The sequence below is a fragment of the Eretmochelys imbricata genome, chromosome 4 (genome assembly GCF_965152235.1).
Source record: "Eretmochelys imbricata isolate rEreImb1 chromosome 4, rEreImb1.hap1, whole genome shotgun sequence".
Taxonomy (NCBI): domain Eukaryota; kingdom Metazoa; phylum Chordata; order Testudines; family Cheloniidae; genus Eretmochelys; species Eretmochelys imbricata.
The window spans coordinates 117,021,471-117,039,861 of record NC_135575.1 but is presented as its reverse complement, the minus strand read 5'-3'; the positions used below and the strand labels follow the sequence as shown (position 1 = coordinate 117,039,861).

The 18,391-nt window shown below is 36.0% G+C and overlaps 1 protein-coding gene across 2 annotated transcripts in view; it reads right to left on the bottom strand.

Moving 5' to 3' along the window:
- RAB28 (RAB28, member RAS oncogene family) overlaps positions 1–18,391 on the bottom strand; it is an 87,270-nt gene that overhangs the window by 2,079 nt on the left and 66,800 nt on the right. The window contains exons 5-6 of one of the 2 annotated variants that reach the window (XM_077815843.1): positions 9,913–10,016; positions 6,855–6,932 (exon numbers count right to left, since the gene is read on the bottom strand). In XM_077815843.1, the coding sequence (XP_077671969.1) occupies positions 6,855–6,932; positions 9,913–10,016 (182 nt within the window). The remainder of the gene's footprint in view (positions 1–6,854; positions 6,933–9,912; positions 10,017–18,391) is intronic. The other variant, XM_077815846.1, reaches the window with a different exon arrangement.

Below are 18,391 nucleotides of genomic sequence, written 5' to 3'. Positions count from 1 at the left end.
TTGGTTATCTTCTTCGGGATACTTCACTAGTTCTGCCCTGACAACATGCTGTCAACCACATGTCAATATAATGGGCAAATAGCAAGGAGGAGAATGAAAAACAAAAAAGAAAATGGAGAGACAGATCAATAGCTGAAAAGAAGGAATGAATGACACAAATGACAGCACAAAAGCAAAAACAATTAACCGAAACAAAAATGCATTTCTTTCCAGGCCCCGTGCTGAATAAGAGACAGATATGCCTAGCAGAAAGTTTTATAGCGGGAGTTGGAGTAGCTTCTCAGATTCATCATCAATCATGCCCTCTCCCACAACCAACACAAAATAATCAGTTTAAGCAACCAATAAAAATGTTTTGCAGCTCAGACATGAAAAGGGATTTGAAAAAAAAAGGGGGGGAAGGGGGGAAGAGGACAGATTCTTTGCCTCTAATCAATGTAAATGCTACATAGATCCACTTCTATTCACAATTATATTAAAGATATGCATGCATCATTCCCACTTCAGAATTGTAGTGCAAATTCAAAAATGATAAACATAAAACCTCATATCCAAATGCTTTCAGTTAGTACATGTTTTACTTGCCAACTGTTCTTAATCACTTGCAAGTTTTGCTGAAGCAATCCTTCAGTGAAGTGACTGGGACATACAACTTGCAAAAGGAAAAGTAGAGGGGATGTGCGCATCTGCATTTTATGGTTGAATTCTAATGACTCCAAATGAAGATTTCACTCAGGCTTAATAAAAAAAATTCCTTCAATGCTCTTTGCCAAATATTTGCTTTTAGTAAAAACAATCAATCCTCTGTCCAAACCTCTCTTAACCTTTATAAAAAACTTAATTGAAAAGTCTTCAGAATAAAAAATATTTATGCTTACAGGAGAAAAATACAAAGACACAAATCAAACAGTAATGCAAAATAGCAGGGGGAACCTACGACAGCAACTATATGGATTGAGTCTACTGGTTTAATATTTCAATTCTTACATAATTAAAATATATATGTTTGTTACAAGTGAAGCACAAATGGGGGAAAACAATTTTATATTTCTAAAGGAAACATCAATTAATATGGACATGAATATATAAACATTGTTTGCTGAAGATAACCTCTGTAAATAAAGCATATATGTAAAACAAGCAATAGTAATTGAACTAGACGGTAGAGTGTTTAGATTTATTAACTGCTGAAGTACTCTGCTTAAGTTTTAATTGATCAACTTCATATCTTATCGGGTGGACAAGAGTCATGATTTACTAGACTTCTGGCCTGATGTTATCAAGGGAAGGGTTGCCTAATCCCGTGTAAGGCGCTAGTAGGGGGTTCAGCATTAAACAGTGTTATCTGACCTTGCAGGACCTAATTTCTTCATACCAAGTTCTACGCTAGACTGAAGAAAAAGGGTCCTTGCAATCAGTAAGCAATTAATTGTTCCCCCCGATGTTGGTTTAAATCCCATCATGTAAACATAGCTAGGTTAGTGACCCGTGTTTAAGTCACTTTGTGGCAGGAGACTGACTAACATAAATGACTTGGATTTTCTAAAGGAATTTCAGCTAAATAAGAAGAGAAGAAACAGCATGCAACACTTTTTCCTGCTAGCTTCCTACCCATTACACACACATTACGCGTTTTGGGACATCTCTATATTAGATTGGAAGTATTATCCAAGGCTCCAGTTTCTATCAACAATCAGATCCACAAGTTTGTTTGGCGCAGGTGCTCAGAATCCCAGACCTTGCTTAATGCCAAACACTGTATTATAGTGGCCTGGCACACTAGCACGATCACGTTAAATGGGCATTTAGTTAAAGAGAAAAACATATATCACTTAGAAAAATGTTAATTCTTGCCAATGCCCAGAAACAAAGTTGTACCTCATGCAGTTTCTATACTATGACTGGAAGTAAAAAATATTGAAAGAAAAACATTTAATCAGTAAAGGAGCCATTTCCTTAAGTTTCAACAGCCCCTTGTGTTTTAAAAGAGTTAGGAATTTGAGGGCTGAAAATAAGATGTAATGTGTAAATTTTTTGTTTTGGAACTCTTTGACTTTGAAAACATGCTCCAAGTTTCAGTCTTATCTACTTTTGTTTTATCTGGCCTTTGACTGACTATGGGTTTGATTAGGAGGCACCATATTCTAAAAGACTGTCTTGTACCAGGTAAAGTCAACAAAGGTTTTGCTGTTGACTTTAATGGGACCAAGAGCTCCCTCCATCATGGCACAAGTGTTTTATATGTCTAACCCAAGCCCTCAAAACTTGTGTGTCAAGCCCTGCAAAATCATGATATTGGCTTAGAAACTATGATTTAAAAAAAAAACAACAATACATTTGGAGTTGCTTTTATTTACCTTCTGGATGCACTTGAGTCACATTTTGAGGTTTTTTTCCATAATCATAAGGGTAAGAAACTTTTTTTTTTTAATGAAAGCTGAGATTCTCGTGCATAAAATCATGGAAGTCAGCAATGTTATTTTTGTAAAGTGTACACTTAGAGTGTTAAGCAATCAGACAACTTTTCAGACCTCGTGATTCTGTTTTGGTGTGTGTTCCTCAGACACACAGATTCTTCACTTTTGGTGGTTGTCTGAGTTCAATGTTGGGCTCGATATATGCAGTTACAACAAAAAGTGGATCTATTACATTTAAAAAATAATCTCCATTTCTGTGAGAGTTAGAAGGATAGTAAAGCAGCAGTTCCACTCTATTGCTTTTTTAGCAATGTACCTAAGTAGGTATTCCACTCAATGGACTAATTCCAAAGGTATCGTTGCAGTATTTAAAACAATGCACATTTTTAAAAATAGAACCCAGTTCTGATCTTTGTTTAAAAATTCAAATAATTGTATTATCTGTGTTGCTATAAAGGCAACCTAACTTTCACCAGATGCTCCTTGAATCTGAGTGCTTCAGAAACTTTAATGAATATATTCTCACAATGCTTTTGTGAAATACGGACGTTTCATACTCATTTTACAGATGGAGATATGACATACAGGAGATTCAGGGACTTGCCCAAGGTCACACAGGAAATCTGTGGTAGAGCATGCAAAGAACCTCTAGCTCCTGAATCCCATTCCAGTGCTTTAGCATCCAGATCATCCTTCCTCCCTGGCAAGAGCCCAATTCCATGCTTCTAGAAAATATGAAGCCACGTACTACCCCATAAGAGCTTTCCAGTACAGGGACTAGGAAATTTACAATTTTCCTCTTACGAAATTCTTTCCAATTCTTTTGAGAACACAAGGTTAAGACTTGTCCCTTCCCCATTCCAATCCTGTGTTGCGACCAGAGCATTTTGTCTCCTAGACCCACAGATTTCAAGATACCAGTGGGAGGCACTAGCTTCAACACAGCTCCCCAGGCTCCTCCCTTACTTTCTCCATGTGGGCCTCACTGATGCTCATCTAAGAAAACAAACATCAATGGGAGTTATATTATTAGCAGGAATTTCTGTTGACCCAATATAGGTGGAAGCCTTGCCAGGCCCAGCAAGTCCTCTAGAGCTTTTACCCCCTCAACTCCTCTCCCCAAGTCAGAACACCACAGAGTTTGTAGTGTCTTGAAATCATGGGACAATACAGTGGAGCTGCTGCTCTATCTACTTCAGGGCTTTGCCTCCTCTCTACCTTGGGTCCATACTGGAAGGTAGTATGTGGACCATGGTCAATGTTTAACTTATAGTTAGGAGCCTCATGTAGGCTGTTACTTCTGCCATTTACCTCATTCTGCCTGACCAATCCAAGACTGACTGCTGAGCCATTTATTTTTTGAATATCATAGATAAGAAAAGTAGCTGAAATTTATATTACAAACCATCTTTGGCTGAAACTATAAGTTCCAATAAATTGGCCAGAAGAATTACGAACCATAAATATAATACTGAGGTGGGAAAAGGCCTTACGGTTGATATAGGTCCAATATAGCAAACTATGCATTCTTGGTTTTGCATTACGTACAGATCTTTAGAATATCTGATGCGCTTATTTTAGAAATCTACAAAACTTGATACAATATTTGGCTCATTTCTCATATCCTCTTTTTAATTTGCAGTACTTTACCATGTATTTCCTAGTTCTATGCAAAGTGAATTCACACCTAGACTATCAAAAAAGCATGAATATATTGCTGCTTTTGGCACTGCTGTGTGCAGATCTGAGATAAGAACGGTGTTTCAATGTTGTACAGTTAAAGAACAACTGATTTCCAATTTAATGAATTTATACATAAATCATTATGCAACTAAGAAAAGCAAATAGCAGGCACCTTTCTTTCTCTCTCACTCTCTCGCGCTACATATTATATATAAAGACAAAAGGACATTGTTCTGATCTTTTTTATTTTTGTGTAGCATACAAACAAAAGTTTTTCATAGCTGTTTTGCTTTACTTGTTAGGTGTGTACTGCACAATATATTTTGGTCTTCTATTGTTAAAATAATTCTAGCTATATATTTCAACACAGATTGTAAATATTGCTTTGGGGAAAGACTTATTTTCTTATTATATGATTAGAAAATAGATGTATTGTATATTTAAGCAAACTAGAGAGCAGGCTGTCCATAAAAGGGTAAAATTTTAATAAACATATTTTACTGAATTTTTTTGACTTTTTTAAATAACTACTAAGTCAACAGTGGCCAAAATGCAGCTCCTTGAACTGCCAGAAGAGATTGCTTTGAGTATAATAAGTAAATTAAAAATATATGTATTATAATCTCATAACATCATGATACAATAAAAGTTAGATTCTGTATTTTAATCCTTATTTTCAGGGGTTTATGAAACTTGTGTGTGTAAAATCCTTTTGGGTTGGATGTTTGTGCGCACAGTCAACCTGAAAGGGAAATTATTTTTAAAAAAATGGAATTTAGAAAAAATAGGAATGTTTTTAATGAGAGGATTGACATTCTTTTTGAAGCTTTTCTCCTAAACAGTTTTCTTTCATTAATGTGAACTAACTGCTTTTCCTATTCTGGGGACAAAAAAATTGAGAAAAATATATTTTTCTCAATTAATACTATTATACATGTGACAAACACTGAATGACACAAAATGATCATCATATTTTTCAAATACAGTCATAGTCCAAAAGGGGCCTGCAGCAGCTGAACTATGTGCTCATACAGAAGTCACCATAGTCACATCCCTAGCTATCAATTTAGGAGTATGGGCAAGGGCTTCCTTAGAAAACCAAGTTTACAACTGTTGCTGGGATCTATTTTCTCACCCTCAGTCCCTATTGAAACTAGAGGAAACAGAAGACAATCCCCCACATGTGATTGGAGAATGTCACTAAGATCAAATTGTCTGATGTGAAACGCACGCAGTGTTAGTTCTTGACGGTCTTTTTTGCCACCAAGATTCTCCTGTAGTGTCCGATACACCGGTAACTAATTAATAGGATTAGCCAAAAAACACAGCACTGAGGTACCCAACACACAGAGAAGCTGAATGCAATGAGATCATTTAAAGATATTTCAGTGTTAAACTAAGATTTTTTGGGATTGGTACTTCCAGGAAGCTAATTAAGAATCAATGTCACAAACCCTTCATAAAGGAATAAGCAGCAATTTTTCCACAGCCATTTGAACATGATGGGCTTGATTCTCATCTGATATAAATCAGTGTCGCATTAATGGAAATATGATGATTTACTGAAGCCAGTAAAACTATGCTATACCTAGCACAGCACATGTCCCCTGGGGTTAGGGTTCAAACCTCTGAGGTACAGAAGACCAGGACACCTGGAATGATCCTAAGCACATAAAATGGGACAGCTGGCAGTGCAGACGGAGCACCTTTATGGAGCTACCTCAAAAAAGGGATGATCCGGGGAAAACCTGGACAGGTGGCAATGCTACCTAGGGTGCCAGTACAACTGAGTTGCCTAATGAATTGGCATGAGAGACTCTAGAGCCAAAACTCCAACCACTCCCCATCCACCCACTGGTGTAGGGTGGGGAGTAGTTACTTTGAAGAGGTTGCTTTTCGCTCTTTGGGATGGGCAGTCAACATAGAGGCACCTCGTTGTGTGGGTACAAAGAATGAACCAAAATCTGGCCTTAACATACTGTACTATATGGATGGGGTTTTTTTCTTGACTGTGAGAACCACATGCAACATCTTTTTCCACTTTGACAAGATATTGTTTACAGTTATGTAAATGTGCAACATTTATATCCATTTAGATTTAAACCTACAATTCCTTTTTTTTTAACCTATAACTCTCTAAAATAAATTCTATTTAAAAATGTATGGAACTACAAATAAGGACGTAAGTGCCATAAAATCATACCTAGTGTTTAATGAAAGCATATGTACATTTGACAATGTCTCTGTTTCTGTATATCTATAACTATATACCTATATCTTTATCTAATTAAACCCTCCAAGTTTGTTCCTGCTTTTGGATTTCTCAGTGTGTTCTGACTTGTGTTTTTGAGGACTGGAAGTATACATTTGTACCATGTAAAGTACTGAGCACACTGTAAATGCAATGAGTGTGTCAGGCACCATAACTTGAAGATACAGTAAAACTATATATAGGTATATAAACACACACACGGATGTATTTAATATAGCTATGTTATTTTTTAACTGGAAAAAGCTTTTGAATTTTTTTTTTCTAATTTAGTAGGACACAAATTTTGCAAAGTTTAAAATGTTTTTAAGCTACACATATAAGGAATGAATATATACGGAAGGCTGTAATAGAAGCATACAACTGACTCAAGCACAAATGGGATGCAGCTTACCTTGAAGGAAAATTTATTATTCATTTGTATTCAGATTTTTTTTAAACACCAACAAAATATCTAATAAAAGCAAGGTATGCAGGACAATCACCTGTGATTGTTCCATTTCTGCTTTGTTTAATTTGATGCCAAGGATGTCAGCAGTAATTCTCTGAAAACACAGGAAGACCTACATAAAAAAATAGAGCTTAAATGATTAAAAACAGACATCCTCAAGTTACTTTTAAATATATCAAACCTTTCCTGAACTGTAAACAATGAGATATGCAAAAATATGACCTGTGCAAAACAGATCTGAAAATAACTTCATCTGGTAAATTCAATGCTGTTTAAAATAATTCAGCAATGATATAAGGGAATGAACAGCATGCTGGATTGTTAGGCAGCACTTCTACTTTGTCTCCAGAGACATAAGTTTAAACAAGTGCTTATACAAAACCCCTTTCAAATATTATGATTAGTGTTGCAAAATATGAATAAGGGCATTCATTAATGTTTGCTTGAAAAATATTTTACTCGTGTATTGTGCAGCAGAAATGTGGGTTTCTGTACCTCAGAACAATTGGGTTTAGCACATACACCACCGGGGCCCCTATTCTGCATGTGATTAGTTCCCCACTTAAAGTTAGACACATGTGTAAGTGTTTGCAGCATAGTGTCTTAAATCCATAATGGCTTTTAAGAAATAGCATTATCTCATTAACAACATGCTGCATTTAAAATATGTGGCAGCCTGGCACTGAATCCTATACTTGGACAATAAAACAAGATGGACACATTGCATAAAACCCCTTTTAAAAAGTGAAACTTTCCCTAGACAGACATTTGGGCTGTGCCTATGCTACAAGATTACATCTTTTGTCCTTGAAGCTCAAGTAACCTGGCTGGCACCTGACCAAAATGACCAATAAGGGGACAAGACACTTTCAAATCGGGGTGCGGGTGGGGGGAGGGGGAGGAAGGCTTTGTCTGTCTGTTTGTGTGATGCCTCTGCCAGGGACAGATTAAGAAAGCAAGCAATCCAACTCCTATAGAGTTAGTAAGTAATCTAGCTAGAAAATGCGTTAGATTTTCTTTTGTTTTTGGCTTGTGAAATTTGCTGTGCTGGAGGGAATGTGTATTCCTGTTTGTGTGTCTTTTTGTAACTTAAGGTTTTGCCTAGAGGGATTCTCTGTGTTTTGAATCTGACTGCCTGTGAAATTATCTTCCATTCTAATCTTACACAGTGTTTCTTTTATCTTTTTTTGTTCGTCTAATAAAGTTCTGTTTTTTAAGAATCTGATTGGGTTTTTAGGGTCCTAAAAACCCAAGGTTGGTCTGTGCTCATCTTGTTTATCTCAAGCCTCCCCAGGAAAGGGGGTGTGCCAGTTCTCAGCACAGCTCGCAGAGGACTGGATTCTGGGAGATTTGGAAAGTCCTCTGTTCTACTGTGGGACAGTAGCAAAAGAAAAGGAGTACTTGTGGCACCTTAGAGACTAACCAATTTATTTGAGCATAAGCTTTCATGAGCTACAGCTCGCTTCATCGGATGCATACTTTCCACAGTATGCATCCGATGAAGTGAGCTGTAGCTCACGAGCTTATGCTCAAATAAATTGGTTAGTCTCTAAGGTGCCACAAGTACTCCTTTTCTTTTTGCGAATACAGACTAACACGGCTGTTACTCTGAAACCTGTCAGTAGCAAAAGAATTAGTTAATATATTTCCGCTAGTCCATATCTACACTGGAATTAAAATGAGTAATACTGAACTCTCTACTGAATACACTCACCCGGAAGATTTAAGAATGGAGTTGAAGTTTTCACTTTAACAGTATAAGTAGCTGCTCATGAGAAGTAGATACTTCTGTGTAATGTATTCTTTTATGTTCAAGTATCCGTATGTTTCTGGCCAGCAAGTTAAAAAACTCAAAAAAATTCTATGAAACACTTCCGTAATTTGGGGATCAGTGAAAAAGAAAACTAGAAAGGCTCTTTCACAGATTTCAACATTAACTATATCAATTACAAAAAAAAGAACTGTTAATTTGCTCATCACTGACAATGTATCAAATCAGTTTGAAAATGAGATGTTGCCTATTTGAAAAAACGTATTATAGAATGCGCCTACTATAGTGAGTATGACATTAAAATTGCAAAATGTTTAGTTTTGTTTGTTCGAAAACAAAAAGTTACACTTAAAAAAATTAACTAAATCTGACAACCTGATTGGAGCACTTTTATACAAAATTTTATGGCCAATTTAGAAACCCCTGATAATCTGTGTTCATAACAGAAATGTTAGAGGTTATTACGTGATGACTGTTATCACAAACCTATAAGATTAATTTTAGAATTTTATTATAATTTTATGTTCTTTGAATAAGGATCTTAAACCACAATATTTGAATACTCCATTTTGAAAACATAATTCGTTTTGTACATTAAAAAGTGGTTTTTTTTATTATTCAATTATGTAGCCAGGGTAGTAAATCATTTATTAAATATGATGGCTTCCACTAAGGAGACAGTGAGATTGTTTTTATGGCTTTTCATGCCCATTTCCATAACATCAAGATGTGTAACAAAAGTTAAATACAACACCATGTTTATTTAAATTGCCTGTTATAGTTAGCACAAAAGTTCTTCCTGTCTCATCTAACCAAACGTACTAGCTGATTATGGTTCACAGTCAAATAAATAATCAAAAATGCATTTTTAACTGTGTTCTGAAGATAAGTAAATTAAGCTTCAATGAACCACCAGAGGGAGTGTATCCATTGGCTGGGGAGCCTCTACTGAAAATACTGTCTCCAGACCTCAAGACAATACTCCTAGAGACCGGACTGGCAGCAAAGAGAGATTTAGCTCATCACAGCTGTCATGCTATGCATAGAGAAACAAAGAGGCAGTGTGCAAGGTAGCCAAACCTCAAACCATTTATAGATTAGAGCCAATATGTGGAATTTCAAAGCAGATGAGACGTCACTATAATTAACAAAGCATAATTATAACATATATACCGATGATCTATTCCGCTAGCGAAGCAGGTGCACTCTGCAGTGACTGAAGTTCTGGATAGCTTGACAGTTGGAGTGCAGTGAAATGACCACATCACATTCCAGAGTTATAGTTTTTTAAAAAAAAAATTATTTGATTGGTCTTACTTACAGAATCGCCTGTCTTGGCTGACACAAAATGGCTACTGAAACCATTTTCCTGGCAAAATCGTTGGTGTTTGTCAGTTTTCACTGTTCGCATATGCTCCAAATCAACTATAAAAAGGTTCAAAGGAAAAATTACTATAATGGAGCCCATTTATTTAGATACCTGTCTCAGCAATTATTCCTTGAAAATGCTTACAACAGACACAATCTTTCCCTCATACAAACAACAACCTTTTGTTTTTATAATTATTTGCTAAAGGAAAAATAATCCATTACTTGAAATTTCTGTGGGTACATGAAAAAATAAATTACAATAAAAATTGAACTGTGAAATGCAATAAACTCATTTAAAAATAAAACCCAAATTCCATGCTCAGGCACATACAAGCAGCTCCCATTGTCTCTATTAGGAGCCATGTACACAAGTCTGAGGGTAAAACTACGCCCCAAATGTTCTGCATGCAAACGTGATACACTACAAAGATTCTAATGTTATTCAAATACTGTTGCAAAATAAAGGTAAAGCTTACAGATACATGTCTGCTTCCATATAGTTTGCTTCCAAGTTAAAAATGTAAATGAGTTATAAAGAATGTTAATACAAAGCAGTGCAGCAAAAATATCCATTACATTAAAATCCACTAAAATCACACTGAATAAATATTGACATTCATTTATTTGTAAGTGGAGTTTTCAATTCCACAAAGATATACTTCAGAAAGCTGTATTAAACAACATAAAATGCATATTTTAAAGAGTGGTATGCATTATTTTCATTTTTCCCATTATATACCCATTGGAAGTAGAGCAAAGCTTTTAAACAATATGTTTCATTGAAACACATTGGGTGCTTAAAATACAACATGGAACTCAAGTCTTGTACAGGTTTTATTGTGTACATTCCAATTTCTCCAAATCTGATCCTAGGGTAACTGGAAGCTATATTGAACAGTTTCTCTTTTTATTGCATTACAGTCCCTATAAGGGTGTTGACTCAATGCCGTCAAATTATAAGGCAAATATATTCACAAGGATTTAAGGACAACTAGGCTCTTTGAGTCAATACAGGAAAAAAAAACTTAAACTGATTTCCTGAGGAAGGGACCCAACTGACTTGTAAAAACTTGTAAATTTGCAAATCTAGTAAGTCTGCATAATAGTGTCATTTGACTATCAACTGAAAAAAATGTTCTCATACTACATAAAAGGCTTTATTTAAAAATGATATTGGAGGTCTTTAATTTGTAGGCTCTGGAGATTTTTTTCTCTACAAGATTTTTGATCTTACAGGAGATTCCTATAACCCATTTATGCTGCTTACCTTGGTTAATGTGGAGCTTTTTGCCACATGTTGCTTTTCCTTACACATCACTGAGGCCTTGTTTACAAGAACAGGCCTAAGATCATCCATCTACCACAGGCATTAATTTGTGGAGGACTAAAATACTAAGCTATTAACAAGAATGTTTATAGTACTGGTTTATCATAATATTGAAGCTAGAATACTTATTTAACAAAAAAATAGAAAGAACAAATACCGTTAAGATAAGTCCCAAATGAAGTCAGTAACCAATTTTAAAAAAAAAACAAAAACCTTGCACAGCTAATATAGCAACTGCTTTTTTTTTTTTTCTCTTGAAAAGAAAATCTACTACAAGAGATGGCTTGTGCCAAGAAATCTTTTAGATGGAAAATACAGAATATTTTCTTTCCCTATTTTTAGTCTTCACATTTTAGATGTAACATAGCTGTGTGGGAGGGAACTACACCACCACACCTGCTGGAGAACTATTTTGGGGTGGGGGAAAAGGTTTTGTTTTTTTTAATTCAACCTTAATGGGCCAAATTTTTAGAGAGGCCACAGTCCAGCCTCCAATTTTATTTTATTATATTTCTTTAAATGCATTATTAAAAGTGCATATCCAAACTCTATGCACCTGTACAAATACTGAACACGCAAGATAAATTTGCTTAATACATTATGACTCTGCCACCGATGCCATTCAACTCTACCAGTGACTCCCAGAGGAGTGACAACCTCTCTCTCCCGCCAAAAATATTACAGAATAAAGAAGTGCCACAGCATGCTTTGACAAATTCAGGATCTGTTGGTCTAAGGGAAGAAATTCCAAAGTAAGTGGCAGCACCCTCACAAAAATTGCCCTGCAGCAGCCCTTTCTCCCTTTTAAACCAGGAGATCTCAGTTCAAGCAGCTCCACTTATTGCAACTGCCAGGGTATCCACCAGAGAGAAGTTCCTTCAGGTAGCCGAGCTCAAGTCATTTAGGCCTCAGTTCAGCAATGTACTTCTATATTGGTTTTTACTTAGTTTACCTAAAGGGGTTGAAGACCTTTATCCAGCATGGTTCTTAAGCACAGGCCTAACTTTAAGCACACAAGTAGTCCCACTTCACCACCACCTTAAAATCCATGCTGAAAGTACATGAAAGCCAATGCAGATTTTAGAGCAAGGATGTAACATACTATCTGCATACAGCTGTACTTCAGTATAAGAATGGTACTGTAGGTGGCATTATATGAAGGTTTAGATACCATGTGGTTTTGTGTACAGAACAAAAAAATAGAACAATATATAAACTACATCTCAGATTAGACAAATGAGAAAGAGGAACGCTAACAGAGGAAGAACATGGGAAAGAAGAAGGAAAGGGGTATGCTTGTAACAGAGATAACAAATGGGAAAGCAGTGCCTACAGTGAGATCCATAACTGGAGGTCCCTAGCAACCAGTAAGCAATGTAACTGACTTAGTTTAACATAACATGTTGAAAACAAAAACAAAAGGCAGTAACTAGAACTATTATTACTCATCTTCCCTTGAATAAGATACTGGCCTGCTTCTTCTACAGATACAGAAGTGAAGGTGCAATGGAGGGTCCCAATATTTTCAAAGCAGACGTATACCCAATACTGAATTTAGTATCTTTGGTACATAGCCAAGTGTTTGAAATGTAATTATGTTTGCACAAAACTATTATGCCAACCATGAATCATGGAAAACCCAAACCATGCTATTGTCAATCTTACTCTCCCTCATCTTTCTAGCTGCTAGTTGTATTTTCGCTTGGTCTTGGAAGAGGCAACTTCAGTGGTGTTCACAGTGCGATCTATCAATGACAATATTACCATTGAGTATATTCAGACCCATTTTGGGACATACAAGATTCAAAAAAAGGCCACAGGTTCAAATCTTTCTGAGCCCTCCAGAATTCCAATGAAGCTCAGATTACCCCTGTCAAGTTGATTCTCAAAGTCTTTGTTTCTCCCTCTAATGTACTGAATTTCTTTTTTTCCATTTTATGAACCTAGTGGGTAGCATGACACTATCATCCATAGCCATAAAGGTTGGCTAATCCATACATTTAATCCAGGTAGCTAAAACACAGAGTAAGTGTATCCAAAGTCACTGAAATGAAATTATTGGAGCAGGAAGAAGATAATGCCTAACTGGAACACATTCAGTGACAAGTTAAAAGACAAGATTAGATGGTGGCCGTGTCTCCGCGGTGAGAGGAGGGGGGTGGGAAATGGATCCCTGAAGCCAGAGAAGAGTTTGCAGTAACTACCAAGGCCAGTTTCAATCTGTGATACATTCCACATTGTTCATGGAGGTTTACCCATAACTAACTAACTATTTGCTCATTTACTGTCTCATTCTATACCTACCAGTTTGGAATGTACTGAAGTAGTAAGACTGTTACAACAACCACCAAAATTACATTCTCTCTACAAGTGATTTGATTCCACAACCAAGTTATTTAAGAATGTATTATGGCAGTCAGGGATTCTGTAAGTAGAAATAACCTGTTCTCTCATGATATGCACAATTTTCTAGTCAATATCAGGCACAGGATAGCCTACTGGATGGGCAGGAAAACAGCAGACATATTATATCTTTATTTTAGTAAGGCTTTTGACACTGTCCACTATGATATTCTCATAACCAAACTAGGGAAATGTGGTCTAAATGAAATTACTATAAGATGTGTGCTGGTACTCATCAATATGTTTATTCATGACTTGGATAGTGGACTGGAGAGTACGCTTACAAAATCTGAAGATGACACCAAAGCTGGGAGGGGTTGCAAGCACTTTGGAGGACAGGTTTGGAATTCAAAATACCCTAGACAAATTGGAGAACTGGTATGAAATCAACAAGATTGCATCTGTCTTTATGGAATTTAAAGTACTATTTAAACTCATTTCATTTGCACCATTTAGAGGGCAACCCAAATATACCAAAATAAAAAAGCTTGCATCAGACCACTTACCAACTGTCTTTCATTTACATTCCAATCCACTGTAAACATGCAAAACTCTAATAATCAGAACAGTTTAATTAGCTCTAGCCCACTGATTTCAATAAAATGAAACAGGGACTAATTTTACTAGCTTAGCAGAAGTTGATTTCAACAAATAAAAACCTGACACCAAGTCCCAATAGGGACATGTTTATTGTCTCAAAATAAGGCTTGGTAATAAAACATGTTTAATGTAACTTACTATATAGAGCTGTAATAAAACTAGTAACTACCGTGACAGGCCAATAAGTGCCAAAAGATATTTTATTGGGCAATCAGTAAAATGCTATATGTTATGGTAAAGATATTTCAAAAACAGTCAGTCAGTCATCTCATGGCTGATAAATGACAAGTTCTGAGAATAACAGTAACAACTCAAAAAAGTTACAAAAACAAATAATTACACATACTTTCAAATGGCTCTGTGCCACAGAGAGAGAAGCAATTATACAGAAATACGGTTCAAAGGCCCACACAGCCGGGAAAGTAGCTACATGTAGTAGTAATCTCCACTCACCAAGTGGCTGCCAGCATTCTGCATCATTACCACCCAGAACTCCACAAGGAATAAGAGTTTGCTGGATTAGGGGCAGGGCAGGGTTACAGTTCTGCATGAATGCCACACAACAGTGGAGGGAACAGGAGCATACAGCTCACAAGGCAATCTAAAGGCAGCCCAGGAAACAGCCATGATGCTTGTGCTGGGAGCAGTGGAGAGGAGCAGCCACTATGCATATTAGGCAAGACCTGTGTCTGTGTGTGTTTAATGGTTTGCAGGGGTTTCTCATGGATCTCCAGTCTATTCATCTAACCTATATGGCACCACTCCCATATAGAGAACCTGAACTATGCTTATGTCAAGGTATTGTATCTACCACTAATTGCTAAGCTACCCATTTTTTTTAAAATCATGTACATTAACACATTTGATTTGCAAAGGTAATTTCACAAGGGTTTCCCCAGTCTAAATCGGATACCCCTTTAATTTAAAAATGTACAGTTGTGCTAACTGTATTGCGAGGGCATCCATCATTAATAAACAGTTCTCATATTTATGCTTAAACTTTCACAAATCAATGTTACATTATTGGCATATAAGTATGCACTATATATGTGCATGCATTTACAACCATCTGATTTTATCATTAAAAATGGACAATTTCACAATTTCATATTTAACTGTAATTAAGGGTAATTTAAGTTATGAATACACATTCTTATTAATCTATAGCCCTATTTATAAGTATATTCTTTTATAGAGTATGTTGTGGAAAATGAAATATAAATCTTTCTGAAAAGTATTTGCAGCTGTTCATACAAGTTATAAAATTACACAAAGTATAAACAATGAGCTATCACAATTAGCCCACACAGACGTGACAAGTAAAATGTGCTAATAATTTATTAATGTTATTTACATGTGCTTAATATTATGTACATATTTTCTCTTCTAAAATACTCCTGGGTCATTATATAAATGGCCAGTATATAACATTTTCTCTTTTTCATCTTATTTGCTTACTATAGTGTCAGATGGCCTTTTTCACTAGACATTTTAACTCAAGCATCTTAACTCAATCATGCAATAAACTGATTAAGTGAATTGTCTTCATACTGGTTTGTATGGGGAAACAATGTAGTTCAAACACTACAGTCATTTTAACTTCACCTCAAGTTTTGTTGTGCTTAGGTATTGATGCACTAGGGAAAAGGAGGGGCACCACCATAGCAGAACTGCTTTAATATATCATGCCTTAAGGCATGATGCCACTGGGGTATTAGGAGATATATGCTGGGCAACAGGATTTACTACACTTGTTTAATAGGTTTAGTGGCATGCTCTCTAGCACTGTCCTACCAGGTTGCTGACTGGCAGGGCCCAAAGTCCTGGTCAGATACAGTCCCTCCTAGGCACTAGCCCTATCTGGTTCCTCCCCTTGTATTTCCCAGCATCCCAAAGTTATAGCTCTCTTCTGCCTGAGTCTATTACTCTGTGTCCTATTGCTCCCCAGCTAAGTCTGGGAGCTACCAATTAGCCCTTAAATTTAACAACTATTTGGATGCGCCAAATAGAGGAGTTATATTTTGTAAGATTTTCGGGCTGAGTACATTGTTATTTTCTGGTTAAAGATAAGTTTTCATTTAAAAAAACAAAACTTAGCTACGATATTTAGATAAAAGGGTAAACACGACATATGCAGGAATCATATGCATTAATCAGTCACCGAGCTGCATTATTTCAGTATTCAATCATTTCTTCTCATTACGGTTATACACTGTGTATCACCTACAGAGAGAGAGAGAGACTGCTTTTAAAAAACTAGCTTTGACTTGACACTTGTAAATTAACATCAGTATAATGCACTCTCCTTTACAAGGTAAACAATGGAATCTTAGTGTCAGAATGGGAACTTCAACCTTTTATACTTAAATTTCTATTAATGCCTGTAATCCTTTTCTCACACTAAAGCTGTATCAGATGCCAAGAAAAGAACACACTTTCAGTGAAGTCCTGGTGAAACGTATACCACCCGTCTGACTTAAGGAAGCTGAAAGTGAAATATAAATATAGTTCCAGTACAGATTTTCTCAGTAATTTTTTAGGTTATCAAGAAAACATCTAGAGTGTTGATCTGGTTATACTCATTTCAGACAAACTACATGTCACATTAACTACCTCCAGGAAGTTATTCCAAACACAAAATAAACTGTTTATGCCCCTGCTCAGATAGATAGCATGACAGATTGTTATTAGTTGAAGACAGATGAAATACATTAATTTGATTGCAAGCATGTGTCTACTTTCTTGCTGTCATATACACTCTAATGCTGATGCTTCTTTATGAGGACATAGTAACAAATCAGATACCGTATTAGAAGAATTGTTAAGGCAGAGTAATAATAGCTAGTGCCATATTTTAGCATTTTAGAAAGCTATTACTTTTCCTCTTTCTCCCACAAAACCATGAAAATATCTAGAAATTACTTTTACAGAAAACCGGAAATTGATAGCTCAAAAACTCAGTAACCTACACAATATATTTTTAAAGCTTCATCCTCGGTAGGAAACCACAGGTATCAAAAATATGCATTTCAGAACAATTCAAGAAAAACAGCTCATTTTATAATCTTAACTCTTTTTAAACAGAGGACCAAATTCGGGCAGAATGCTAGATATAGGCACAAGAAAATTCATGTCTACTAGAGGGAATGTAAGGTGGAAATTTTTCATCACAGTCCTGGCCCCTCTAAAACCAGAAAAGCTTTACAACAGGAGCTTCAAAAGGGTATTATGAGAGCAGAAGTGAGATCTGCATGGTTTTGTGCACAGACTTCCTTCTGTACATACACTTCCTGACCATGGCACCAGCATATGCATATAAAAACTATGAAGATTACTCTTGCTGCTAAAACGAGTAATGTGCACAAAGGTGTCGGATCTGTGGTGGAGCTTTCTAGAACAAAGCACACAGTAAATCAGCTCGGCAACATACGTACACGTACGTATTAGGTCATCATGCAATGGGTGTTTCTACAACATGAACTAGCAAAAGCTAAACATAATGGGGCAAGTTTTCCTTTATTGTATTTTTTATGTTCATTGTAATGGTTTTAATCTAGAGATTAATCTTCTGAAAGAAAAATAATCAGATTTAATAAGGACTTTCAAGTCATATTTAAACAGATTATATATTAAAAAATGCCAGCCTTATGTTGTCGTTAAGGCTTCAACAAATATATTAGTTCTTGCAAACCGTTAGCAACAAGACAATACTGAAAAATACAGTGTTTCCAGGATTTAAAATTGGCTTCAGTCAAATAGTAAGCAGATTCCAATGAGAAGCAACAAGCCAACTGTGTTAATCTCTGGAGCATATCTGCGAGCGGGCTTTAGTATGGGCATGCCAACAAGTGTGTCAAATGTTTGGTACCTCGGGAAATATTTATTTTAAGGAAATAGGTTGATATTGTTTGCAAACAACCTTCTTAGCATTTTTAAGGGGATAAAATGCAAACGAAAGTTATTCTAAAAGGGGTGAAAGAATATGCTTAAATTTGTTTTCAAAACTAAAAACAAGATACAAGTTTATACAACAATTTACTTAGAAGCACTGAAAGAACATTACATAGTGTAGATGAAAGATTTTTTTTTCAACTGGACA